The sequence below is a fragment of the Camponotus vicinus genome, unplaced genomic scaffold (genome assembly GCF_025532165.1).
Source record: "Camponotus vicinus isolate PSW18456_S1 unplaced genomic scaffold, iyCamVici1.0 SCAF_12, whole genome shotgun sequence".
Classification (NCBI taxonomy): Eukaryota; Metazoa; Arthropoda; class Insecta; order Hymenoptera; family Formicidae; genus Camponotus; species Camponotus vicinus.
In genome coordinates, this window is record NW_028141948.1 from 14,610,322 (window position 1) to 14,637,750 (window position 27,429).

Below are 27,429 nucleotides of genomic sequence, written 5' to 3' on the forward strand. Positions count from 1 at the left end.
GAGACAGCGCGCAGCCGAGAGACTCGTTCTCGCTTTTGCAATTTGTAAATCCCGTCGCGCGGGGCATTACGGTACCGCGATCCTCGCGTTCCCTCTCTTTTTTTCGCCAATTCGCATCTGGTCGTCCTCCGGAACTCGATCCTTGAATCACGCCGGGTGGGGAAAAAAAAGGGGCAGGAAGAGAGAAAGAGGCGATCGATGGAAGAGGAGAAGAGACGTACGAGGAGAGAGGCCGAGGAGAAAGGCGGAGAGATAGAAAGAGGGAGAGAGGGTGAGAGGGATTCGGGGGGGAAGGGAAGCTGAAGCTAGAAGACGCGCGAGAAAGAGAGAGAGAGAAATAGTGTTATTCTATCGAACGGCGGGAAACGAACGCGAGGCAAGGCTGAGAGAAGGAACAGTAAAATTGTGGAGAATGTGCACGCGCCATCATCAGGGTGGCCTAGATTCAGCCAAGACCTGCTTTCTAGGCAGCATTTCTCTTTATCATCGGCTGCGCGCGAACGCGAGGTATAGGCGAACCGTTGCTCGATACGCGCAGGAGAAAACCTCGCGGTGATGATGATGATGATGCCACGAGCTATGCCTCTCTCTCCTTCGTCAGAGACTCTAAAGATTGACATTAAACTCGCCATTCTTTAGCGAAGGTAAAGCTTATATCACAATCATATTGAAATTCATTCTGAAAAGGATTTTTCTAAAAATTGCCCTATATTGAAAACGCGCATCCTGTGTTTTCCACATCTTTTTTAGCGTATATGACACGTAATATTTTCAATAATTTCAATCTCTCTTTGATCTTTCGTTCCAAAGATGATTACGACATTAATTAGTCCATAAGAGAGAAATGGAAAAACAAATTTCGCGCACGATAAAGTACTCGTTCTAAACTTTTATCGAGCGACATGACGAATTTATTAACGTATCGCTTGTACGAGAAATCGTGCGAGAACGAGACGGAGAGACAGGGAGATGATAGCACGTTAATAAAAAACAAAAAAAACGATAATACAACTGCGAAACTTGGCCGATCCGTCATCATCAATCATCGGCGATTTTCTCGTATTTGACAATCATTTAATTACCGATAAACCCGTATACCGCACAAGTTCGATGAAACGAGCTCCCCGAGCTTTTCGTCGGTCGTGTCACGCACGACGATCGACACGCGATGCAGCCGGCGATCGTAGGGTGAAATACGACGATCGTCAACAATATACGAAGCTTCGTCGGGGACGAGACGCGAACGGAAAGACAGATGAAATGTGTCCTACCAACATTGAAAATCTATCGATGCGGAATCGGTATTATTGTTTCCGATATTATTACTGTCAAAATCAGCTGTATATTAATAAGAACAATTAATTAGTAATCTATTATTCTATCACGAGCAGGTTACTATAATGTTATGAAACTATTAATTAAATCAATTAATTAGTAATCTATTATTCTAGCACGAGCAGGTTACTATCATGTTATGGAACTATTAATTAAATCATATCAATAATTAATTTTCAATCGCACCATCATTACTTTTGATCATCCCGTTGGTATACAAATTAGACAAGAAACGAATATCTGCATATTTTCAGTGATTACTTCTCGTTCGATTTGTTAAAAATATTTTCATTTTCCAAGATTCAATTTTGGAGAAGAAAGTATAAACAATATAAGCAAACTCTTTCAACTGTCGCGACATCATCTCTCAAAACTATCCTCGAAATCTACATCGAAGCGTTTACAGTGATTTATTTTATTGACATTTTTCCATGAAGTAAAATAGAAGCTACTCTCCCCAGTACCCGTATAATTTCCTCGGACCCACCGCGTCGAGAGGGATTAAACTATAATAGACGGCGCGTAAACTACCAGGCTTCTCGAGCACGGTCGCAGATTGCATCCGAGTGTATCCCGCGCATTCGTAATCGACGATTATTGGACGAGTATCGCGCACGTGACCTACCGTAACGGGTGACACGGCGGTTTCGAGACGAAAAGCGCGTGGTTTTACGAGGACGCACGCGCTTTTATTCCGGAGAATTGCTCTTAATTTGTCGACTCTGTTCGTGTAAAGCTCCGACAGCTCGTTTAAAGGCGAGGATCGTGTCTGTATGTATACGATTATATCACGTGTATGCGTGAAATGTATACATGTAGCGACCGAAGCATCCTGGAGTCAAAACAATGCGGCCTCGTCTGTGGCCGTAAAAGAAAAAACGAAGAAAAATCCAATGGTCGATAAAGACGTCGATTTTCCTCCTCTCAAACATGATTAATCGCGCCGCGAATATACATGTATTTTAATATGTATCGAAATATACTGCATGCAACAGAAACTTGTTAAAGATCTGATGATAAATTAAATTGATAATAAATAAATCATTCCTATAATTACGAAAAATTTCATTTTATATAAAATTTGCTTTACATATATATTTATATGATTTTCATATATATACATACATATATACATATATATTTATATGATTTCATTTTAAATAAAATTTGCTTTACATATATATTTATATGATTTTCGTGATGCTCCATTTTATGTATACACAAATTAAACTCGAATAAATGAGACGATTTGTTCAGAATTAATCTCGAAGCTTGGAAAATTTCAGATTAATTAATAAGCACAAGTAAATGAAAATTCTGGTAGCGATTGTTGAAATTTACGACTATAATCGTGACATTGTCGCATACATTTCATACACGAAGACGATACTGTCGTTTACTCGCGTTTCACAATTGGCTTATTGACTGGCGCACTTCCAGGAAACACGTGGCTGTATTGATAATGAAAAGGATAAAAAAGATACGGCGTACGGCCGCGCGCCTTGGTACGCGGTATTTGTTTACAAAACAAATTCGGCGGTGCGTAGTTCGAGAACTACGACGTTCACCGTTTAATTCGCGTTATTAATGCCGCGCAATGAGCCGAGACAAATCGTGCTTCGTGCGTGATTCGAAATGCCGCGAATGGATGCGAATGAAGTTGTCGAGAAAGTCGCGCGCGAGTCCGCGCTCTTTCCCGACAAGGACACTCGCGCGAAGATTCATGCACGATCGTGACAGAACGTACCTTACCATGACCTGACCCACAAATGAAATCTTTAGCGGAGCAGCAGCGGCAGCGGCAGTAATAACAGCAACGGTGGCGACGATCCGGTCCGCGCGGTAATCGTCAACCCCCGCGTTGCTGTCCAAGGTCCCGGGGGATAGGCACACACTTTCGTATCGGATGATAAACACACGGTCCGCAACAGGGCGCGAAAACGAAACGGACGGCCTCGTCGAATTACGTATTTACTCGCGTATCCACGCGCACGCATGCACGCACGCACGCACGCACGCACAGCCGGTATCGGCCGTGTCAGTCGTTCAGCGAGAGACACGCACTCACCGCGTTGGCCACTGGCAGCTGTCACTCACGGATTGTCCGTGAAAACGTCGCGGGCCGAAGTGGCATAGCGAATCACGGGGAGAAAGAGACAGCGGGAGACACCGCGAAGGCGAGGGAGGGAGAGGGAGAGGGAGAGGGAGGAGAGAGAGAGACGGAGCGCGAGACTCGGGAGAGAAGGAGAAAGGGGAAAAAGGGGGAGAAAGAGAGAGAGAGAGAAGGAGAGAGAAAGCGAGGAACATGCATGCACACTAGGGGGCACTGCGATGGCGGCGACGGATGGGCTGTGCTCCGTTGCGGACGGTGGCGCAAAGCGATTAAGCGATTTTGTTGTGGACCCCCGATTCTCTTTCCTTCGTCGGCTCTCTCTTCCCGGCTTTCCACTTCTCCCGTACCTCCGTCGCCTTTCGCCTCTCCCGCGCCTCGTCGGCTACGCTACGCCGCGAACGCGCTCTAGAGCGGAAACCCGGCTTTTTACCCCCACCACTCGCGCACCTTCCCCACCGCCGGCCAATGCCGTGACGGTGTACGTCGGGCGGCAGGACCGTCGTTTTTAAACGCGCGCGTCCAAACGGGAGAAGATAAATCCGATGTTACGACCTTCAATTTTACCTCGTAAATACATACCGAGTTTTTGTTTACATTCGCGTCTTGTCTTTCGAAGGATTTTCAAAATTGAGACAAAAACTATAAAGTTTATATACACAATTCGGAACGATATAAGCGAAGGAAATTTACGAAACATGCGTATTTGTTTGCTGTTGTCAATTATTAAACAGTTAACCTTGATCCTCTCCTTAATAAGAATTACACTTGCCTAGTAATTTGATTGTTTCTACAGTACGCGGAAAGATATAGACACGTCGCTTTATATTCTCGGGACTCTGATACTTTTGCGACGATCCTGCGTCGCTCTCCTTTCTCCCCCACTCTCGTGCTCGGTCGATGCGCAGAAGACGCGTTCGCGCGTTCTGCGCCGCGTCTGGGGGCGCTGCGACGGGGCGAGCCGTTTCCGTGCGTCTGGCGCGGCGCTATCTTCCCGCAGAAACTCCATCGATCGAAACCGCGTAGCGCGGCCACGGCCATTGTGTAAAAAGGACCCATGACGCTCGGATAGTGCGCGCTGAGGAGCGGACGCGTAGTTCCAAATTCCTCTTGTGATATTAGAGACTGTGCCAATATTTAGGTGAGTACAAATCCCCCCCCCTCCAGCGCTCGTTTTTTGTCGCTTGCTTTGTGCGTTTTTCGTAGTAAACCGGTTTCACGAAAGTCCCGAGAACGCGCCGCCCGGTGGAAAGTTTCGCGGAAAATCGGGTCGCGTTCTGCCGCCATGTCGTGTTCCCGCGTTCTCACGTACGTACCTGGACTCGGGAAAATAAAGTTACGTAGAGGAAAGTGCGAAATTTTCGTCGGACGCGTCGCCGAGTCGCTCGTCCGAGTCGCGCTTTCCCGAGCTTTTTCGACGATTTTTCGCCATTTTGTCTCGCGCGAGAACGACGAGGTCGGCCATTACGTACGCGTACCAGTTTCGTGATTTTAGGCCGGTGTTCCTCGTGACGTCGATTCGAGCGGCGGTGACGCGGTCTCGAGTTTCTGCCGATGACGTTCGCCCCCGGCGAGAACCGTCCTTAGAAACGTATACCGGGGGATATCGAGATGTACGCAAGCCGAATGAGAAACAACGAGGTTATTGCACTTTAAACGGGTTATCGTATAATAAAAATGATGCTCTCGGGGCTTCCGCGACCTTTCGATTTCGATCGCTCCCGGCGTTTTAAAGCGAAACTTTGAGGATCGATTTACCATCTTTCGCGTTATAAAGATTTCAATAAAACACGAATTTTTGTGATTCAGATTAGAGTGAGACAATCGAGACACTGTATATGTATATCGCGTTTGTAAATACAGCTCGACAAATTAAAGTGCACATGAGAGTCGTTGGGATTGTTTGCAAATTTTACGACAATTTCTCGGTGTTTTTTTTTAATTGCCCAATGACAAGCTGCTTCAGTACGAATCGGTTTTGTTACCTAAGGTAATCTTTATTATCGCGTGCGGGATTATTGCGGTCGCATCTCATCTCGTAGTATTTTGTTTGTTATATATTCGCCCCTGTATATATAATTGTGGCTGTAATTTATATCATGTTATTTGCACATACGACAGATGTATTTTAATCGGGTATTAATGGAAGGATGATCGAGGTCGCGTATAAGAGAGATTCGGGAAAGCGTCGGCCATGACGCCTGTTAAATACATAACGCGAGATGAAAAGCCGGAGAACGTCCGCCATGATTATTCGACGTGAAATTTCTAGATATTAACATAATCATGCCAGCGCGCCAAATGGTTTTAACGGCGAGTTTCAATGAGCGAGATTTTTTTAACGGCGAGATTATTTTGTAAAATTAAAGTCAGCCCAGTCGCGAATCTCTCTTGACGCATAATTGTTTGTTTTGATCATCGGAATTGCGAGCGATGTCGACGACGATCGATCTTAGGGTTACGTAAAAGGACGCGATACGAAACTCGATGCAAAAGGGCATATGATTCTTGACAGATATTGATTTTACGCCTACTTTATTGCCGTTATTTATTTTGGCATGCCATTCGACATTTGCGATTTATTATGTCATCAGGTTCCGGCCTGCCTTTATTTACTCTTGAGATTAAGTAAGCATAAATGATATTGGTTCAGGTAAAGCGGAATCGAATTATTTCGTAAGAAAATATAACTAATAATATGAATGTTATGTATCGATAGAAATTTCTCGTTTTATAATTACATTTTCAAACTTTTTTTGCACGTGTACTAACAATAGTTTAATATTTAAAAAAAATAGAGATGAGAGAGAGAGAAATATATATATAAAATATAAAGAAATAAAATATTTAAAATTAAGAATATTACATTCTTTTTAGAATTTATTTTTTATTATTTTAGAACCATTCTTTTATATCCGGGAAAAAAAAGTTTCGAATTAAACAGTTAGCAGACAGAAAATACAATCAAGATAGAATCACACGAGATATGTTCGCACATAAAAAATGTGTAACTGGACTTTAATATACATTATTTTCATCGACTTGATCTTGTCTGTAATTGTAATTATCACTCGTCCAATTATAGAACTTATAAAACCGTAACGCAAACTACATAACTTTGATATGTCACAAGCAAATTTTTTAATTAATTTTTAATTAATAATAGTGCAAATTTTTTAAGTAATATAATTTCCTTGGAAATATATACTGATGAATTAACTTTTTGGTTATTCATAAATACATGATAGGAAAATGATTGTTCATCGTTACTTTACATTACTTTTGCATTACGTACAGTAATTACATACGATATAAATACATACTGTAATTTGCATTGCCATTATGTACAAAAAAACATGATAATTTTAAAAATAGCGAAATTGCAATTTTGTAGCACGATAAAGTTAAATTAAGAACGACTATAAATTCTCACGTTAAACTTATTTCAAGCAAATTTTTAAAATATAAATTTCGAGTTTTTTCCAAGAAAATCGATTTGAAGAGAATTTGCTGCGATAAATATACTATTAGAAATTAATATTATAATTTTGAGATTTTTTTTCCTCAATCATTTTTGCGGTATCCGATAGAAGAGTTTATTTTTCCGAGGATCTCTAAAAAAATTCTTTAAAATTCTTTTGACATAATTTCTCTGCTTGTAATATATCGATTGTATTCCGAGTCGCTAAAAAAGATGTTCGCAATTCTGACGCCGACCAACACGTATACGCGTTTCGGCTTCGGCTGTGTCTCAATGCTATTCTCAATCGCGTCGCAATATTTCCTTTGCGGCGCGCATGCGCGCCGTTTTCCTGTTTTTCCCTCCTGCTCGTTCCGGGACGCGTCTTGCTCCCGTTTGCGTAGACGCTTGCGCCCTCCGGCGGCGGTCCGCGGCAGCAGAGCTAAAAGGCGTAGAGCTACGCCATAGTTGAAAAGGGCAGCGCACGAGGTGGACGCCGGGTCTGGACGCTCCACGCTGTTTTACTTTTCCCACTCCATTGCTGTGATATTAGATTCTTTTATATCTTCCCTATTAGAGGTGAGTGAGCTCCTCGGTATTATTAATCGTGCGCGGTTGATACGGTACGCTCGGGAAGGATCGCGCGAGATGTGCGGGTGACATGGCGTGTCGCGGGCGGTTTCACGAGATGGCGAATGTTTTGGAGAGATAGGGAATCGTCTTCGTCTCCGTCGTTGCCGTTGGGGTAACCGAAATGGTACGCGAATTTCCCGCGTGAATCGGCGACCGTTTGCGATTTCAGTGTCTATTGCCCAGGCGTGACGCTCGAACGCGGGGAATTCGGTCGGGCTGAGAGGACGCGCGCGCGCGCGCGCGCGTGGTCGAGATCGATCGCCGTGGTTTTCCTCCGCGAGCTTTTCACTCGTCGCCATTTTGTCCCGGGCACGACCTCGCCAAACCGCCATATTGTGATCCACGTATCTCGCTTCGGCGCGATTTCCAGGGACGTCGCGGGGGCAAGAGAGGCGCGTCTCGTGTCGTCGCGCAATTTCCTCTTCTCCCTCTCCCTTCTCCCTCGCATCTTTTCTCGCATCGTCTTATCTCTCGCTTCGTTGTCGACAATAGATTCGTTTTTTGTAGCTCGATTTTTTCGCGCTACTTTTTTTTCTCCCTTTCTCGAACTTGTGTGTGTGTGTGTATATATATATATATATATATATATATATATATATATATATATATATATATATATATTCCTTTTTTTGCACGCACTATATGGAAGCTATCTGTTTTCTCGCGTTGCGCAAGATAAAGACTGTTCCGATGCAAATATTCCGCTAGGACAAAAAATCTATGATACACACACAACGTGACCTATAGATTTTCAGCGTGACTTACATTAGCAGCGTATATCGGGATATATTTGTATACATATGTATAATTATCTGTCAACAATTTGTCTCGCGTACACACGTTGCCGCTCGATACTTGGTCATCTGACGTAACGCGCTCTCTTGCGCGAGATAACAATATAAATAGATTATGCAATCGCATGTAGGCCGCGAAGCGATGGTTCTGTCCTTCTCTCTCCTTCTCTTTCACGATGACTGTGTCTCGCGGTACTTTGCGACTGCGTACTTGGTTCCAACAATTCCCCCTGCTGCAGGCACGTCTAGTTCTTCCCCACCCGGTCGCGAACTGCGTGATCGATTTTCCGTATTTATTACGCGCTGCTAATATAAATCGGGTGTTGACGTAAATCGAGTTCGACCTGTTCTGATTTTATTTTCCGCGTCTCGGGAACGGTGACGCACGAATTGCTGATACGTCATGATGAAAAGCATTAAACGATCGATAAAAATAAATCGTGATTTACAAGTTTCTAATTTTATTTTTAAGATTGTTAAAGTTTGCTATATCGCGTTAGCCTCGAGTATATATTTTAAATATGTTTTTTTCACGAGATTTTTTAATCTTTCTTCATTAAATTATACTTTTACAAAGAGCCATACTTTTTTATTATTGTCTTTATTATTTGTTATTATTATTATCAGCATTCTTACGATCACCGATGCATTAGAAATTCGCGCACGAGACATTTATTTTTCTACGATAAAAAATTTTTCGGACGACCTGGACAAGAGAGCGAGTCCAGTACGTGCCAGCAGTAGCCGCCCCTGAATCCCAGGGGCCTCCGCAGTTGTTGCGCAAGTCGTGCGCGCAGCCCGGACGTCGCAGCTGCGCGTGCGCGGTGCTTGCGCGTCCTCCTGCATCATCCCCACCAAGCAGCAGTCCGTTACCGTTACGAGACACGCACAAAGGCCAGAAGAGCGATCCGACCGACGCGCTTGCATCGCACACGGCCATTTTGGAAGCTTCGGCGCTTCGTTGCGGAGCTTTCGTCTCCGTCGTCCTCCCGCGAGAGCCGCGTGCGAAAAGGAGAAAGAACGGGAGAGGGAAGGACGGGATTGTCTAACCGGAACGAAAGTCGAAAGGCGTACTTTCGCGGGTACGTCGTCCGGCTCGATGTGCGCGATAATAATCGGTCGCGGGAGGACGAGATAGCGTCGGGATCGTCGGTCGATCGATAGCAAAGACGTAAGGAACAGGAGAGAGAACAACCCCATTTCTCACTCTGTATGTTCTTTCGGTTCTCATTCGTTCGTCTGCTTGTTCGTTTATCGCTAATTTTGTCTGTTTTCTCCATCTGTGCAGAAACGAGGAAACGAAGCAATTAAGAAAATGGAGGACGACCAACAGTTTTGTCTCAGGTGGAACAACCACCAAAGTACGTTGATTCAAAATTTCGACACACTCCTCGAAAGCGGAACATTGGTCGACTGCACCTTGGCAGCAGAGGGGAAAACTCTCAAGGCTCACAAAGTAGTCCTCTCCGCATGCAGTCCATATTTTGAGGTGAGTGAAGCGTTTTATTTATCGTTACCTAATGTCACGATACGTCAGTTTTATTTCTTGGTGTATAGTTTTAAAAAGGCTTGCACAATTTTAAAAGATCTCAACTATGAATTGCCTCTTTTATATATTCTTTTATATAATCTGAAATAAATTAATGTAATTTTTGGCAAAATTCTCCTTATTTTTGTTTGTACTTTTCCATTATAATAGTTAATTGTAAAGTAATATTTGTATTTGATTGCGGAGGTATAGTTGCAATAGTTAAATAATAATGTTTACAGTTTTATTAAAAATCATGCTTGTTGTAAATTTTATTTGTTACTTATGCAAGAATGTAATTTAAAAATGAAGGAATTATGACATAAAATAATTGTGCTGCATCAAACAAATTATAATTTTGTGCCATGAACTTTTCCGGTTGCTTCTTTGTCCCGTTGGCATCGTTGGGTTAGATCAATACGAAATACGTTGGTAGAGAGTGAGATAGATTGTTGAGAAGCGAAGGGAGAGAGGGAAAGAGTCTCAAGTTGAAACAAGATGGCCGTGCTTGTTGCCTGGGCAGGAGTGTATAATGTGCAGTGGGGGAGGGTGGGGAGCAAAAGCCTGTGTAGCCCCCTCCTAGGTTTCCTCTTGATCAATACAGGGAAAGCAAGATGGCTGATTTCCAGGGCACTTGCCCTGGGATTTTATCCTGATATGGGTGGGGATGCAGAGATGCTATTGCAGTAATTGAATACCATGAAAATGAATAATGTACTCGAATTGAATTTACAGTTACAGAGATAGGACTTTATATTCTAATTGTATATATATGTAGTATGGTATATATACATATATACATGTACGAGACTGATGCTTTTTTTCCAAAAGTTATTTAGCTTTTAATGTGTACTTCATGAATAATATTTATTCTAAATTTGTATGTTTTTGCATATTTATGTCTTATAATGAAAAAGTTATCGAGGCAACATTTACATTTAAAATTACACGTTTTGAAAATGAATTGTACATACATTATGAATATTGTTTGAAGGAATATGTACTTTTAATGTTACAGTGCCTCCTCAGCGAACACTATGACAAGCACCCAGTCTTCATACTCAAGGATGTTAAATTCAAGGAACTTAAGGCAATGATGGACTATATGTATAGGGGGGAAGTTAATATTTCCCAAGACCAATTGGCAGCACTCCTGAAAGCCGCTGAGTCTTTGCAAATTAAGGGCCTTTCGGAAAGTAAAACTGCTGGCAGTAGTAAAACGGAGTCCAGAGCACAGAAAACTGTCTCACAACCGATAGCACGCGTTTCACCATCGTTAGACATTCCACACGCGTCTTCCGGTCTAACGATAGAAAAGAACAAAGTTCCTAGGCAGAGTGTGGCGCAAGGTCCTGTAGGAGATTTACCGGAGGATACGGCTAGTCCTCAAGGGTCTTCGAAGAGGCTTTGCTCGAGGTATTTCAAGAAAGATAATTTGATTATATTGTTCTTTTTTTCTGAATATAATTTTCCAATTTTGAAAACATTGTTAAAAATCATTCGTTTTTTTTTAATCGTACAGAGAAGGCTCACAAAGTCCAACATCAAGAAAAAGAAATAGGTTTCGGAGAAGAAGTTTGGGCGAAGATAATAATACGTTAGAAATGCAAGATGCATCGAATTCCAGTGACATGCCTCAACAAATGGGTGTACCGGCTCTTGGAATCGCGCCTGTGACAGACGAGAAAGTGCACGCGGACTCGATTGACTCTCTCGGCAGGTCAGCTTTGATGACGCAGTTGACGAAACCCGCCGACGAGATATTACAGGTATTATAAAGTGTTGCGAATTTTTTTATTTCTCTTTCTCTCTTTTTCTCGCATGCGCGTGCCAACGCTCTAGTAGAGGCTGTCGCCAAAAGCGCTGTTTCTTTCGCTTCGTTGGTAAAGAAAAATTCGTACTTTATCCTACTGCTTTGGTTTTATTACACATTGCAGTGGGGAAACGGTGTGAGACATATCTTTTTTTTTATCTATTGTGGATTTAATTTCTTATGTAATAGAGTTTTTTTGATATTACGATTTTTAATACGTCTTAATATTCTGTAGCCACTCGAAAAGTCCGAGACAAATGATAATCTCATCGAGCCAAAGTCTGAATACCTAGAGGAATCTGAGGAGTGTGTCGAAGACTTAACGTTGGACGACGATATGAACGATCTAAATGATGTGGAGCAGGACAACAATCGAGCTGGACCGTCCCACGACCCCACCCAACACCCCGGTAAGTTTAAATTCTTTTCATAATTGTTTATTATAATTTTTTTAGTTTTATCGTAGCGGAATACAGGGTTTATTTATCTCAATTAGACACAATATGCAAATTGCAACGTGCGTTTAAACTTGCGCATCGCTAAACTATGTGTCGCGTCTAAGAGTATGGAAAATATACATACAGCTGATAATTCCATTCTATATGAAATTTCACACTCTGGAGAGAGAGTCAACGACAGTAGCGAATCTTCGATCCAAAAGATTTATTTGGATCGAAGCAGAGCTTGACGTCTAATACAGTGATTGGAAAGTGATTCTTGAACAGGAGTAGCGATATTGCCGGTCGTGATAATCGTAATAAATCGTGTTTCTCGTTTGCTCGTAAATAGGGAAGGGTTTATATGTTGAACGAATAAATAGTTTGATGTCGCGAAGTCGTTTCGTTCTTTTGTTTGTTATCTGTTAAAGCGGGCCGTGTAACAAATTGGCCGACACTAGCTTGGGTTTCCTCGTTGCAGGTGGGGGGGCGGGAGCGCGGTCTCGGTCGAGAGGGAATTTCGGTAGTGGTGATGGTGGTGCCCTATGGGCTTCCCATTTCCTCGAATGTAAAAAAGTGCCAAACATGAGGCGGCCGCGCCCGGACGTTGACGTAGGCGCGTTGCTTAAATCACTGGCAAGTAAGCAGGGCAGAAAATATAGCTTAGACTCGGTTAAAATGTCCCTGGAGGCAATATTGCAACAGGGCGTTAGCACCACTCAGGCATCCGAGATGTACGGCATTAATCGCTCAACACTGCAGTTCTATTTGAAAAAATTGAACGTCGTCAGGAGGAGATGGAGGCAACAACCTGCTAATACCCCAGTCCAGCCTAGACACACTTAGTGTGCGTGTGTGTAGGCACGCGAGTATTGTAATGTCACACGCACCGCACTCTTCTACGTCGAGTTCGATCAGCCAAGATTGTCAGTATTAATTGTCGCCGTATAATTTCGTTCAAAACATTGGAGACTGATATAAATCCGGGATATTCTTAGATCGTCCGCTCAAATCGAACATGCTTTGTAGAATATATGCACATTGCTGACAGATATTCCTTCTTTGTTTTTGCATTTTGACGTTAAATTTACTCTGGAGTCGAAACTCAACAAGAATCACTTCCAAACTGACTGTTTTAACAATAAATAATCCAAAGATATGTGCGAGTCCAAGTATGACGAGCGATACGTACAAAGTATTTGAATTTTAAATAGTCAAACTATCAGTATTATTATCTGTTTATATAGTGTTCTGTCTAGTCTTTATTTATCTGTTTCTTAAATGTTACGTGTAGATTAAGCGTTTAAAATTTGTGTGATTGCGAGCTATACGTGTGTATGCGAGTATGTGCACGAATATAACAAACTGCGGGACAGATATGTATGTTATTCCGCGTAATTTGCCAAATATTACTTGCTGTAACGAACCGTGAATATAGAGGGACGATTAGGAGTGTATTGTATTATATAAATGTATCTTAAGCACTCCCATTGTATAAGGGAACATTGTGCGAATTTTCGATCATGAAGCCCTGTGTTTCGCTGCGTAATACCTTACATAATACCTTACATATATGTCCTAAAATATTTTTGTTCCCCTTTAAAAGAGTTTATGTGAATAAAGTACCCTTCATATATATTCCTGGAATGTAATTCTTTTTACGAAACAATGCATTAATTGTAAATCATTTTTCTTAAGTAAGAATCTCAAACGATTCAAAATTAATCTTAATCTTTGTTTTTACATTTAATCGAAAACTTGACAAAGCGGATTCTTGTGTTTACGATGTTTTGTATAAAGATGCATTTTTTGACATAACGGCGTCGTATCGCGCAAAGAGTAAATTTAATTTTACAATAAGACTTATCGGTTATGGTTATCCTTTATTTTAGCAAGCCTTGGCGCGTGGCACGTTACTGGAGACCGAAGTAACGCGGGGGGTGTCGTGGATTCACTGAGAGGAGGCGGGACAGATGAGGTGTTTCTAGCAGCTCAAGAGGCCGCACAACAGGCTCAACGCGACTCACAAGGTAGGCTCATCCTCGCCATTTTCCAACCGTCTCCGACCCCCGTAACAATAGGCACTCGTAATTGGCTTAACTCGTTAGAATTTGGAGCGCGTTTATTACGCGAACAGGCTCAACGTGAGAATAGTTTCCACAATGATAAGATGCAAATTCGAAACAAATTTATAATTAGTCGAGTATAATACGCGCGTACTTCTTTGAATGAGCTCTCGAGAACGTGGAAAATTTCAAACGGTGATACGTATCTTTCTAATGTGGCGGAAACGGACAATGGCTCATTCACAAGCGAGTACGCTTCTAAAAGTTTCAATAACGTGTACACAGCGAGAAACACACATGTGTGTGTGTATGTGTGTGCGCGCGCGTAATTATATGTGCCTATTGCGCAGGTGGGAAGGAGCTTATTTTTCTTTCGCTGTCGATAACGTGGTTCAACCTAGATTCCGGTGCGTTCAAGTGTAGCACGGTCTCTGAAAGAGCTTTTTATTTTCTATCAGGGCATGTAGAGCTTTTCCGTTAAATTCTTAAGTTCTTTGTGTACATCTCTATCTTTTTCTTTTCTTAATGTAGCGTCGCGACACGAGGTCTGACGTAAGACGAGCCGTGCGCGCCTTTTTTTTTTTTTATTACATCTACATCGATTTTCTATAATTGGTATACACGGTATTCGTTCTGATACATCGACTCGTCTTCGTTAGCCTCACAACGCGCAACGCTGCGGCCTCTCTCTCCTCCGAAAGGAGTACGACAGCGCGAAGAGGATTGCCCCCAATCGACCGAGGGCACACGAGACCCAATCTCTCGTGTCAATTTCCCTATAAGAAAACGAGATGATTAATAGTTAGCTGTATCTTATTTCCCGATGATAGACTTTTATTTCCCATTACGCGACACGATAATAGTAGTGTTATTAACAGTAGATAGTAGTAACATATATAACTTCCTCCGATCGCAAAAAATGATTCATTATTGTTTACGTAAATACGTCCATAACGAGAGTTCTGAGAAAAGAGAGAATGAGAGAGAGAGAAAGAGAAAAGTGAGAGCGAGCAAAGGAGGCGGAGAATTCAAGACTCGACATACAGATCATAAATTTTTTTATTAATTTATTAACCTAACCTTTTATTAAATTATTAAATTTATTAGAGAGAGAGTTAATTCGGTTCGCATAAAACAGCGTGGACTGTATCGATTACTTAGGATTTTTTTAAACCTTCGATCTCTTACAAATGCAACATATTTGAATAATGATATAATTGATACGCGGTTACGGTTAATAAAAAAGTAATTGAAAATTAAAGGCGGAATAATTCGAATCGCATGAGTAAAAATTAGGAGATGGGTAGGAAGTAGAGCTCTCTCGATGTGATCTCCATTTTCATAATCAATTAATTTTATTTACGTTTGTAAATTTAAGAAGAGAAGTGTATTCGACGATTGTTTTTACATTTTCATAAAACGACGAACTCTGAAACTTAGCTCGCTACTTTACATTCGAATTTCGTTGACAAGACGGAAAGTTGTAGCTCAGCGAATTTTTGCCATGAAAAAATTTCGGTGTGCATCCGGTTAACGTTATTTTCCTGTTGCTATGGGAAATTGAAACCGAGATAACGTGAGAATTTTTCGAGGAGGTAGGAATATAACGGGACCTCGCCTAGTCGATGTATAATGAGTCGACAGTCTTGACAGTCTAGTTTTATGTTCTTCGAGAAATTTGACACTGCATGAAAAACAATTTCAGCGTACTATATTTCGGCGGCGTTAGCTACATTCATCGATCGTTTTACGCTGATCCTCGGCTGGAATAATTCAAAGTGACTGTTCTATTTTAGTCACTTGATTATCGAATAAAATCATCACATAAATTTTTAGCATTCCTTGCTATATGTTTAGAAGATTTTTATCAATGTATTTCTTAATTGTATGCGATAATGGGTAATTTATGAAATATTATGAGCGACTTTCGGCAAAATCGATTTTGGAGAATCAATAGATAGAATTATAAATTGCATGATGAAATGAGAAGTCAAACAAGGACAAGAATATCTTTACCTTTGTTTTGATTAGATTCAATCTTTTCCAATATTGTCTTTTTTTTTAATTATTTATATTTTCGTTTTCTTTCAGTTTATCATGAGCCATATTCACTTTATGATAGTCGCGAATCTACAGGACTTTATGATAGTCATGAACATACAAGACTTTATGATAGTCATGAACCTACACGACTTTATCATAATCATGAAGCTAATCGACTTTATGATAGTCATGAACCTACACGACTTTATGGTAGTCATGAACCTACACGATTTTTCCCTATTATAGTACGTTCAGTTAGATCTGAGATTATGCAGAATGATTATTCGAATGTTGCACCTTATTTCTCGAATTTTTCCATCAATAATATTATGAATAGAAATATGTGGCAGCCATGGACATAAGTGAGTATTTACATATTGTAGTAGATACACGCATATTTACGTATTTGGTCGAAATAGGTCCACAAATATTGGCTTTGGGATGTTATAAAATTTAGAATGTGTGTGATAGAGAAACATACACAGCGGTTTCTCTAGAAGAAAGATGATAAAAGAGAGATGAATGAGTAAATGAGAGAAATGACTTTGATAAACATTGACTTTGATAAACATTGACTTTGATAAACATTAAGAAAAAATATATATAGGTATGTTCCTTTTTAATTTATCACATTTTAATCAATATATGCTCTTTAAACAGATGAAGATTTGAAATTGTGAAAGTTTAGAAATAATTGCTTATTATTATAAGTTTTCAATCGATTCGTGAGGAAATTAACTTGCGATTAGATAATGATATTTACTAACATTTCAAGAAAGAGATTTTCGATCAGCAGATTCAAAAAATTACATGAAAGATTCGGTAAGATTTTTGTTACGTGATGCATCAGATGAATTGGTGGAAATTAGATTATTAGAAAAACCTTTCGCATTAAAAATTTGAATAAATTAGGTTAGGTTAGATAATTAAAATGAATGAATAGAGGGGAGGGGGAAAAAAAACAAGACTATGGAAAATAATAAAATCTCTCATTATGATTTATATTGATGACTCATATTTATCGCGATCCCCGCGTATAGGGACATTGAACTATACAAGATATGCCAAGACATCATACATACACATAGGATATAATATACATTACATAACAGTAAAATCACTGCAGTATCAATGAATGATTTCGATACATGATGAGATAATAAAGCTCTGTAGTATTGTTTTACGAATACTTAATTGTAATTACGAACATAACACTAATTGTATGTTATAATAATTATAATTTTATATTTATGAATTATATTTTGATAAATAAATAAATTTTAAGAAAAGTAAGAAATACATCAAAATTATTTGAATTAAATATGATATATCTGGGCGAAAAAAATCAAATGCTCATAGCTTGGCATTTGAATTGTACAAATTACTACCTACCAAGAAAAATTTGACAATCTTTTGGCACAATATAGCAGTTGTTCTTCAAATTATATACATATATTTTTTCCATTCAAAGGCATCCAAAAGTACTTTTCTTTTTTAAATTAATGCGTTAGTTTCTTATAAATTAATTAATTTGCAAGATTATGCGAATGCAATAAACTTTTATTTTTAACATTGTAGCCTCGAAGCTATGATTATTCATACACATTAGCATTAAATCTCTCTAAAAAATGAATAGGCTTTAATGTACATATAATGAATAAATTAGGAGTAAAAGTAATTTATTAGGATTTGTTTTTCCCTTTGACTATATACCTATGGACTGCTAATGGGCAACCATTTTGCGATCCAAAATCTCAGCGTCAAGTACTAAACGGCTAAAACAAAAACTACTAATAATCATGTAACGCAATATATATTACATAAATGAACATAATTTTTTATTATAATTTACAAATTATTCTTATTATCCTTTAAATAATATTATTTTTTGAAATCTTTTCTAACATATGTTAAGCACGATTTTCGAATGAATTTTCCGAAATAATAGAATTTTATTTTTAAATGCAATTATTATTTTTATTAATTCATACTTATGATTGTCCATCAAATCATTGTCCACACATCGCGTGCATATTAAAATTGTTGAAAAGTTGATTAAGATTTATATTTCTCATTACATTTATACTAATTTTTTTTTCTGCACGTGGTAATATTGTTGGAATTGAATTTGGCTTTAAACGCACATGAGATAAACCAATCTTCTCCAAATAATTTTCTTTAAAATATTTCGCACATATTGCTGTTTTTGGTAAATTTAGGCTAGGTCGGGGAGACGCTCTGGGTACTTTGATTGACCAATCAGGTTAAAGGAATCTTTATTTTTTTGTCCTGATTGGTCAGTCAAACGCATCAGAGTGTCTTCCAGACTGCAGCCTATATGTGCTTTCCTAGGCTGCGTTCGGAAACATCACCCGAGTGCCCCCGAGTATCATTTTATCCTTGTTGTCCTGAATGTTAAACAAGGATAAAATGATACCCGGGTACACTCGGGTGATGTTTCCGAACGCAGCTCTAGGTATATAGTCAAAGGGTGCATAGGGAAAATCGTCTTCTTTCGCATAGGGGAAAAATTATGAGAGGAAAAATCTTTGGGTGCATCCAGTGTGGCGATATGGGCCGGGTTTTTCACGCTTGCGCGGCCAGTAGTACGCTATCAGTAAAGTATCTAATCCCTGAAAAAAGGATATCGTTAATCGTCCGCGCAAATTTTTTTTTTTGAGTTTCTGTTTCTTAATTGCTCCTTTTCCTACATTATCCATTTTAATTTTATTATATTAATAAATATATAATAAATAATATTAATAATCAACTGACTTACCTAACCCTTCCTGCTCGCTGTCATTAAGCCCGCCAACACTTTTGCGCCCACTCGGTAACTCATACGCCGTTGTTTCGGCCGCGCATGCGCGAAAAACCCGGCCCATATCGCCATACTGGGTGCATCTAGAAGCACAACCGCAACGGCTAAAGTAGCAATCGAATGTGATTGGTGAATTCAAACAGAGAAACCAATCACATTCAGTTGCTACTTAGCCGCTCAGTGAGCGGTTGTGCTTCTGGATGCACCCAAAGATTTTTCCTCTCATAATTCTTCCCCTATGCGAAAGAAGACGATTTTCCCTAGAAAAAACTATAAAACAAAGAGATTTTTGCCAGTCGTCTTAGGCCGATATTACATTTGTCGTACGACAAATTTTTTAAGCACATTGATTGGCTGCGGGATAGAAAATTTCTAAAGATTCAAAAAATTATTATTCCGCAGCCAATCAATGTGCTTAAAAAATTTGTCGTACGACAAATGTAATATTAGCCTTAGTTTGGCAACGTGTGTCAAGACGACGAACCGGCTGCGGGCTTGCATCTGCCAATCTGCGACAGCTGGGCATTAGACGGCAGATGATGCACGCCTGATGCCGATCGTCCAGATGGTTAAGCGGAAATCATGCGCATCGTCTGTTCGACCTCGCGTCTTTCGCGACTCGAGAAGCGAACATTATATGTATAATTCGATGGATCGAAAATAATATCCCCGGCAATATTTGCAACAAGCAGTCTAATCGCAAATCTTCAGGTGAAATTAACTCAAATAACATTATTTTTCATAACAATGTAGCTGTAGTGGATGCGATTGACGAGGTTATTTGATGTCAGTTTTCGTTAAATATCCTCATTATTTATAGGCGCGATGAAAAGATTATGAAAATGAGAGCACATTGAGAGAGAGAGAGGTAGGGGAAGAGAAATAAAAAGGAAATTAAATTTTTTATCGTATTAAGATTAATTTCGGTATTAAAATTAGCTTAGATAGGGCTTTTTTAAGACGTGATCGCGCGAAATTTTGTCTTTTTTTTTTTTAAATCGTCTTTTAGGGTTACATGATCGCCCACGAGGTGATCCAACGAGGGAGACCAGGTAATTTAGGAGAGAGAGGAGCGACCTCTCTGTCAATGCTAGCGTTGCTAAATCTAGAGCTCGAATTCATCGTCAGACCTCATGGTCGCGCAGTTCCTGATGTTTAATATTCAATGGTAATTTTCTTTCATGATATTCTTATGCGTCAGGTGTCTATTACAATCACGAGAGTTTTCTTTTGCTCATCACGGTAGACGAGAATAAACATTTTTCTTACGTACAAATATCATGGTGTCGCGTATCGTTCGCGCATTTGCAAGAAAGAAATATCGGACAGATGCTCGCATTGATAGCGAAGGTCGTTTTATTTCACCGTCAGAGACTTGTTGCCTTGAATCTAGTTTCCGAGTCGAATCATTTGAAGGATAAGGAAGAGGGGCCAATATAAGTATACCAAAAATACGCTTCTTTTGCGCGATTAATATTCATCTTTAGGCTCCATTTGTCCCGAGAAAGCACGCGTTTTATTTTCGTTTGTTTTGGAGTTTCAAATTGCAAAAGCTCTCTCGTACGTTTTTTGATTATCGCCTTGAATTCCGTATCATATATTATCTCACGCACATTGAGTCTTTCCTCGAGTCTTGGTTCGGTCGACGAGACGTTGAGTACGCGATTCTAGGACCGGAGTTGCGCCACGTTGTTTGCAGCGCGTAGAAATTTTTTTTTATTCTCTCTCTCGTGAATTTCTATCGTGAAAACACGAAAAGAGCGTTCCCGGCGATAAGCCATGGTAAAGGTAAACGCGCTACGCGCACACACACTCACACCTGTCTGAAGAAACGTAGCCGAATGTGTCTCTTTAACATGTTTCTTTCGCGGATACCACTAACTTCGACGACCTTCGGCCGTTTTCTTCCGGCAACAGTGAAACGATCGCGTTTGCCTCTGCCTACCCGGGACGAGAGTCACCCTGAGCTCCCAGAGATATAATGAAAGAGAACAAAAATCTCAGCCAGTTGTAGCCGTAACGTGTTTTTTTTGTTGATAAGGATAAACGATATATCATATGTGTAACGAGGACGCACGCGCGAAACGTATCCTATATTTTTATCGCGATTTAATGCACACCGGCTGCGTTGACGTACGATCAGCTGTGCGCGAATTCTCAGTAGAATTCACTCTGCTCTGTAATAGCGTTCCGAGGGATGTTTCGCATCCTTTTTCCTTCTGTCCTACTACTATGCACGACGAAGAAGCGGGGAGGAATTCTATCATCCTCGCGACTCTGCCTGTCTCTTCTTTTCCTATCATAAACACCTGTCTCGTTTTTTTCTCTCTCTGAAACACGCGCTTGTTTACAGAATTTCTTTGACGGCTGATCGTAAGTCGCGAAACCGGCTACGCCGAAAGGAGATGGGATTGTTAATTGTTCTTAATCTCTTACATCGCGTCCAATTGCACATATGTATATTTACGATGTGACTCTATTAGACAATGGGTGAAAAAAACGAACAAAAAAAGCACGTTTCACTTTATAAAACCTTGGTCGCGCGAGCGTGCGCGCCAAGAATACGATATAACGATGTGTGAACAATTTATATATATATATATACATATATATATTTTTATATATATATACATGTGTATATGTATATATATAATCTTTCTTTATCCATTCCGTGTAAACGTATTCGATAGTTTTTAACCCATTTGTGCCACATATATATATATATATATTTTTTTTTTTTTGGCGTAATTCTCGTCTTGCATGCCACGCTTCCTTCGGTAGTTTAACTTTACACTTTAACTTTGCGAAAGTGTGCAAGCGCGATGCGTTCTTTCGTAGACACGACGATGTATGGTGCATGGTGGTGGTAATCGAGGTTTGATACATTTTATATATACATATCTGGTGAATATACACGTGTCCATAGATAGGGATCCGCCCGCACGAGCACGCGCTTGCACACGACATATTTATTTATTTTTTTTTACTAACAGTGTACATAATGCTTCTTTGTTTGTAACGCATAAAACATAAATTATATTTAATTAACCCGATTATATCTATTATGATTCTCTCATATGTGCATACGTGTGTGCGCTAAGCATGCATGTATACATATGAGAGAGCGTCCGATAAAGGAAGGGTTTCATATAATATATAAATACACGTACTTCGTATATATATATATTTATATATAATATACTTAACACTATAATACTGTTTTTCTATTATATATATATATATATATATATATATATATATATATAATATTTATTATATATTTATAACAATTACGTATAAACATTTACATCATTATCATTATTATTCATGGTATTGTACTTTCTCGTTATTTGACTCTCGTTGTTGTTGTTGTACCATGCCATGTCACAATTTTGCTCTATATCTGCTCCCTTTCTTTGTGTATTTTGACCCGCCCCCAAAAGTGTCTAGGATACAATGATAAAGAAGAGTTCAAGACGAAGGAACGAAGACGAAAACGCGAGGGAGAAGCTCGTCGAGCGGTTACGATCGAGCGATTTCTCGATCGGAGCGGTGCATAGAGCTTCTCCGGATCCTGGAAAGAAGAAAGCAATGTCAGAAGAGAGAAGAGATTTGCAAGCGTGCCTTTTGCACGTTTGGTCATCCACGAGAGGAACATCATCGCGCTTTCGTCGGCGAGTTTTTGCTGCGAAGGCGTCTCTTTCGCGTTTTCTTTCGGGTTTAATCTTGTGGATCCGCGATGATTTGATTTCAAAGTCCAATCCTTGCGATATTTTCGTTCGAACGGAAGTACATCGTTCGAGCTAAAATTTTTCAAGATGACTCTTTGAATAAGTCAGTGGATCTTAAAAGATTAACACGGAGGTGAGAATGTTACAAGCACGTGACTGACGTTTGAATTCGGACATTACGTGCGCGTTTTTGTCGCTTATGTATCGAATACTCGTCCTCTCACTTTTACGATGGACGTGTTCTTTACTTTGTGATTTTGCGACGCACTAATTTTCGTTTGCGCAATTTTTTTCGCGTAAAACGACTTGCGTGCGCACGTTTCGCTTTTTCTACGCGCAAGAAAGAAGATAGAAGATCGCAGCAGCACTGGTAAAGTATCGGTAAGGACGTTTGAGAAGAGGTAAAAAGGGTAATATTAGATCAAGGTACAAAGGTAATATACGAGGAGGTATTGGTTACAAGATGATCGTGATATATCTCGTTTCGATGCAACTTATTTATGTATGTGCGCTTTAAACTTCATGTTTGTTAAACGCACATACATAATTCATATTTCATATTTACATAATAACAGTGTAACATATTGATTAACATGTTCGCAAATGAAAATAGTCGTGCGTGCAAGTCAGTAGATCTAATCATTGGTAAGATGATTAGAATCATTTCTTGCATAAAATTATTTTTCATTTGTGATAATTTTTTGTGAATGATATGAAAATGAGATGCGAATGTATGAGTGAAGGAATGGATGTTCTATGTTTATGAATGTTTTATTTAATGTGTATAATATAAATTTACGTGTATCTCTCTTTTGATGTGTGCTTTATATCGATTTTAGATTGTTCCTTTATTATAGCGATAAAAGAAAAAGTTTTTCTCTTATTTGCAGCAAAGAATCTAAAATATTATGAAGCCACAACAACGCACGTTTATTTTTTTCGCTGATTATCATAAGCTGCGTTTCCTCGAGATATCAGAAATCTTAATTATTGTTTTCAATATCGAGTAGAAAATATTTTTCAGATTTCGCGCGATATTCAAGAATTATTAATAAGTTTTCTGAAATCTCTGAAGAAACCGCGCTGCGGGAGTGTCCGGAATTTTATTTTTCGTTCACGGAAAATTAGAGAGTAATTATGCACTATTATTTGCAATGTTCAAGTTGATAGTCAAAAAAGATGCAGCTTTTTCTGCTTTTCAAGACTTTCTAGTCATCTTGGCTTGACAATTATTATGCATTGTAACATTTCTAAATTTTCCGTTGACGAATTATTGTCGTCCATGTAATAAAAGAAGAAAGAAGATCGAAGAAAGAAGCAGATGTCTGAGTATCCAAGAGACAATCAAAAACACTGTCAGTTTTTGAATATCTTAAAATTCAGAAACGAATGGGAGAAATCAAATTCGTTTACAATTGAGTTTCTGAATATCCTTACTTTAGGATTTTTGGATCTCGATGCGTATCATAATTGTATTATATATTTATTTTTGTTTTTTCTTCCCCCAATCGCGGATATTTTCGATTCGGTCAAGCTTACATTCGCGATGTGTTTTTTTTTATCTGCTACAATTGAAGATATGAAGATGGATGTTCCCAGTTTAAAGGTCTCGCATTTTGAGCTTTTAAACGAGAGAAGACATCAAGATTTCATCAGATTGGTAATGTATCAACTCTGGATGGTATAGTATTGGTAACATTTGATAAATAGTATAAGTTTTAAGATTATTCCTGATAATCAATTTCGCATAGTTCATAAGGCGAATTATAAATTTCTGTATAAATTGCAGTTGTTTTCCATATTTTTTATATATTAATTTATAATTTTCTTGTGTGCTGCACTTTTATTATATATCGACAGATTTTTCTCATCTCGAGATATATATGAGGTATATATTTATTGAATTACATTGATTTCTCGCAGTTCTGAAAGTTTAATAAGATTTTTAAGATGTATCTTTTTCTTGCTATAATCTTTTGAAACTAGGCACGCGCAGAAATCAAGATGTTTTTCCGTAATATTTTATGAAAGTATCTTTTTATGTGCGTGAGAAATTCGAATGTTATGTTTGATGAAAGATGATTTGTATGTCTCTTTGAGTGAATGAGATTATGATATATACATAGTGAAATATTTCTTAATCGCTTAATTTCTCATGTCTCTATAATAATTACTTTTAATGAAATAAAACAAAAAATTATATTTATATTTTTACTTTTCAGGATATTTTTAAATAATTTTTAGAGAATTTTATATATTTGTGTTTATTGTATTTACTTATTATATATGTCTTCATTTTATGAAGATGTGTAGTAAAAGTATAATTTTCGCGCTGCTAAATAGTGAAATTTTCCAGGCATTTGGATTATCAAGTCTACTGGTGAGATTTAGAAGATAATTTTGGCATATAGATAGCTGCTTTCAAAAATGTATTTTGCCTTTTTGAAAATTTTGCTAGCCAGATTCTCAAAAACGTGATGCTGCTTTCATAGTGAATTTTCACTGGTGATGTACGGTAAAAGGTAAATTAAGTTATAGTACGTAAGTATTTAGTCTTGCGTGTTGTATCGGCACGTAAGATGCCCTTCCATTATTGTTCTATACATAGAATATTTTTGGCGGAAATAGTTATGACAAAATATCATATATTTTAAATTCAGACAACTAAGCCTTTCGATGATTATCGAAAAGCTTAGTTTTTGCAAGTAGCTTGATGATCATTTGAGATTTGATATATTTTCTTTATTCTTGAGATTGATGAAATTTCTATTATTTCTGCCGCTCTACATCTATTTTTTACTATATTAGACATAAAATACTCTCTTGGCACGTTTCCCCGATTTTTCTTAATTTATATATTCATTAAATATGCGATATATATATATATTTTAAAATGCTATATATATATATATATATATATATATATATATTACATTTAATTACAATTATTTCGTATTATATATATTCAAAATATGAAGGTTGAAACAATTTTTCTTGATCTACGTACTGACAAGCGAGGAAGGTTCGCAAAAATGTGCTTGCCAGTCAGTAAATTTTGAACAAGTTGTTTTCACAATTCTCATCTTCTCGGTGCATTTCATTGGAGAATTAATTCGATTCGTGTAAGATTCGCGAAGATTGCGTTACTTTCACGAAAAGTTGCGCAATGCTCGTCGAACGTAGACAAACCAATGACATCCGATGGTCTCCTCTTCCTTTTCTCTCTCCTTTTCCGTTTTCTTTCTCAAATTTTCAGCTTTTCGACGATGCTGCATCAAAAGACTGGATTCCTTTGTCTCTCTGTACTTGATTTTCGGGATAGTATCTTGTATGAATCTTTGAATGTGTGGATGGTATGTTCGAGTTCGAGTGATCCGGTCAACGGGAAAACATTTGTTAGAAAGAGGAAGAATCTTTCCTTAGCTCTTTGTGTAGGTAAAATTAATCGTCGAGATCGTTGCAAGCATCATTCCTGGATCGATCGGATTCTTAGGCGCCAGATTGCGAACGATCTCTCGACTGTCCTTGCATCGCTCGCGATCGGAGGGGGGAATTTAGATAAAGTTCGTTAATATGTTATATAGGAAGTCTAATTGCCACGTTTCACGAAGTCGATGAATAATTCATTGAATAATATGCATTGAAACACAGTTGTTTTTCGAAAATTTTGTTTGTCGATAACGAATTGATTTTCAGATTTTTGTTAAGGCTGCTTCAAGTATTTCTATATTGACTTTTGTGATATATATAGTTCTTGTGAAAGCATTCGGCTATTTTGCAAACAGCGACGCAATGAAATTCGCGTATTAATTGTGCCGCTCTTTGCGGATACTGAATGATTACATCATAATTCAATATAATTTTAATTGCAAAATTTGTTCGAGTCATTACATAATCAGCTTTGATAACAATCTGAATAGGAAACCGCGAGCTAATGAAATTTACATGAAGTAATACGAATACGATACTAATGTAATTGTTTTGTGAAATGACTTTTAACGAAAATATGATTCAAATTTTCGAAAAAAATAATTTCGGAAGTTTATTTTTATTGAAAATTTTAATAATTTTCTTATATATAACTTGTGAATTTTAAATAGGTTGTAAACTCGTTGCGGGATTCGCAGAGATTTCAAATCCGCTTTAATTTTCACAAGTTTCACAGGCATGTTCACAGAAAATTACATTATTTTACTTCATATAATACGGAACGATTTTTTATGAAATGTAATTTTTTATTAAATCGTTCTTGTCACATAGGATTCAAGAAAGTCTCTTTTGAAGTCATTGCATAATGTTCAATATTAGTTTTTGTTCATTATTGCTTTACGATTATAACACACAGGAAGTTGAATAGAAACATAATCATAAACATTTAGGAATTATCGATTCTGCTTGATTACACACAAAACTAGATCTAACATTGTCCTCGTTTTATCAAAGTTCTCTATCAGGTCCTTGCAAAATATCAAGGTCTGTTTCAAATCGAAGTTTATAAATGTGAGATATATTTTAAAAAATGTTTTTTTTGGTCATCATGAGGGGATTAATATTAAAATTAAATATTAAAAGCTTTTTCTATTTATGAAATATTTGTGAAATCTTGACATTATTGATGTTTATATAATAATTATGACGCAAATCACAATTACTTGTCG

At 38.4% G+C, this 27,429-nt stretch overlaps 2 protein-coding genes across 52 annotated transcripts in view; one reads left to right on the forward strand and one right to left on the reverse strand.

The window, feature by feature from the left end:
• The window catches only part of Psq (pipsqueak), a 51,251-nt gene extending 47,381 nt beyond the window's left edge, over positions 1–3,870 (reverse strand). Inside the window, exon 1 of one of the 2 annotated variants that reach the window (XM_083084335.1) lies at positions 3,088–3,870. Coding sequence is in view for 1 of the 2 variants with exons in the window: in XM_083084334.1 (XP_082940460.1) it covers positions 3,083–3,090 (8 nt within the window). In the remaining variant the exon portion in view is untranslated. Of the gene's footprint in view, positions 1–3,082 lie in introns of both variants that reach the window. The other variant, XM_083084334.1, reaches the window with a different exon arrangement.
• A 555-nt stretch (positions 3,871–4,425) lies between these two features.
• Positions 4,426–27,429, forward strand: part of LOC145962872 (longitudinals lacking protein, isoforms A/B/D/L) — a 244,731-nt gene continuing 221,727 nt past the window's right edge. For 47 of the 50 annotated variants that reach the window (XR_014436008.1, XR_014436007.1, XM_083084302.1 and 44 more), the window contains exons 1-6: positions 4,426–4,586; positions 9,621–9,821; positions 10,879–11,276; positions 11,383–11,629; positions 11,909–12,083; positions 14,003–14,140. Coding sequence is in view for 48 of the 50 variants with exons in the window: in XM_083084302.1 (XP_082940428.1) it covers positions 9,648–9,821; positions 10,879–11,276; positions 11,383–11,629; positions 11,909–12,083; positions 14,003–14,140 (1,132 nt within the window). In the remaining 2 variants the exon portion in view is untranslated. Of the gene's footprint in view, positions 4,587–7,332; positions 7,485–9,196; positions 9,543–9,620; positions 9,822–10,878; positions 11,277–11,382; positions 11,630–11,908; positions 12,084–14,002; positions 14,141–27,429 lie in introns of those variants that run through there. The other 3 variants (XM_083084280.1, XM_083084279.1, XM_083084281.1) reach the window with 3 other exon arrangements.